At 36.2% G+C, this 1,417-nt stretch overlaps 1 protein-coding gene across 1 annotated transcript in view; it reads right to left on the bottom strand.

The window, feature by feature from the left end:
* The window catches only part of LOC119588763, a 4,272-nt gene extending 3,203 nt beyond the window's left edge, over positions 1-1,069 (bottom strand). Inside the window, exon 1 of the mRNA XM_037937402.1 lies at positions 84-1,069. Coding sequence (XP_037793330.1) covers positions 84-1,043 — 960 coding nt within the window. The 5' untranslated portion in view covers positions 1,044-1,069. The remainder of the gene's footprint in view (positions 1-83) is intronic.
* Between the last annotated feature and the right edge of the window lie 348 nt (positions 1,070-1,417).

Here is a 1,417-nt window from a genome sequence, read left to right as displayed (position 1 = left end):
ACATAAAAGTTTCAGACACGTCACCAAATCCAAGTGATGGCGTATAAATTTAAAAAAACAATAACAAAATAATACCAACAAACCTTTCGACGAAGTGTGTGGACATGGTAGGCTATCAGGAGAACCATAACAGTGCTTACTCCCCCTGGAAGCAGGTAGATGATCTCATGCGCCCCTTGAGATAGCCGGTAGGTGGTGAATATAGCCAAGAGCGAAATGATGGTGACATTGGTAGTAAGGGCATACTGCAGGAAACCAGTCATCAGCGACCTGAAAGTGTGCTGAGTATCTTCTACCTTTTTCAGTAGTTCTTTTGCAGCCTCGTCAGACCAGTGATCACACAGGTCTTCCATCTTAAAGTGTAGATGTTCATAAAGCTTTGAATAATAGGCCAGGAATGTTATAATCAACAAGGTTGTCATAAGTGGCAGAATCTGGTAAATCACATCAACCAGCAAAGGTGGAAGTTCATCAATTAGTCTGGTAAATGTTTCCTCCGAGTATGCTATCAGTTCGTATACTGAATAAAACAGAAATACAGTCATGGAAAATATTCCTGTCCCAATGACTACACTTGCTGCTTCATTTTTGGTGTTAGCTTCAGATTTACCCTTTCCTTCTGTGTGTTTGCATTGCTCTTTAGGAAGCTTGGGCAACACTTCCATATTCCTCTGTAATGTTTCTGTGATGCTCTTCAGAGAATGGGTTTTTATCAGTGGCAGTACAACACAGACACCTACAAACACTGGCGACTGGAAGAGCTCAAAGAGAACTGTGTTTTGATGATCCTCAAATATATACCATAATTCTGCCAAGACAAAAGTCAACATTGGAATGAAGTACCAAGTAATGTATGCTAAGAGAAGCCTTTTTGTATCAAAGGTATATTTACCATCCTCTTCTCTGTGACCAATGAAAACTCCCACGGCTTTTAAAAACTCAAATCTTCGAGGAAAGTGTTCTTCGATGTCCTCTTCCTCATTATCATCAAACGATATATATTTACTAATGACATCTGAATTTTCTTCATCTGGTAACATCATTCTCACAATAACACAGTCACCTATACTGAGCAACAATTGTATAGCATAGAGAGGTTAATGGATCATATCTGATAAATATAATTCTCTGGGATATAGATATCATATCAGCCAAAATGGATAAATCTATAGCCTTTAATCAGTGAAGACTTTGTGCTATTCTATAGCTTTCATGATTAAGATATTTTTCATTTTTTCAATCATCACTCAAAAACTAGTCTACTTGAAAGCAAATATATTTTTATTTCTTTATTTTAACAGTTCATAAATACAGGTGCTTTAACATTACTGATAATACATAAATATTACAAACAATTATAAAAACAATAACGAGAAAACATTATTTTACATTGCACAGAAAGGTCATTATAACTGCA

This window comes from Penaeus monodon, chromosome 24 (assembly GCF_015228065.2).
Source record: "Penaeus monodon isolate SGIC_2016 chromosome 24, NSTDA_Pmon_1, whole genome shotgun sequence".
Lineage (NCBI taxonomy): Eukaryota > Metazoa > Arthropoda > Malacostraca > Decapoda > Penaeidae > Penaeus > Penaeus monodon.
Note: the sequence above shows the minus strand (reverse complement) of the source record. Positions and strands in the feature narration are given on the sequence as shown.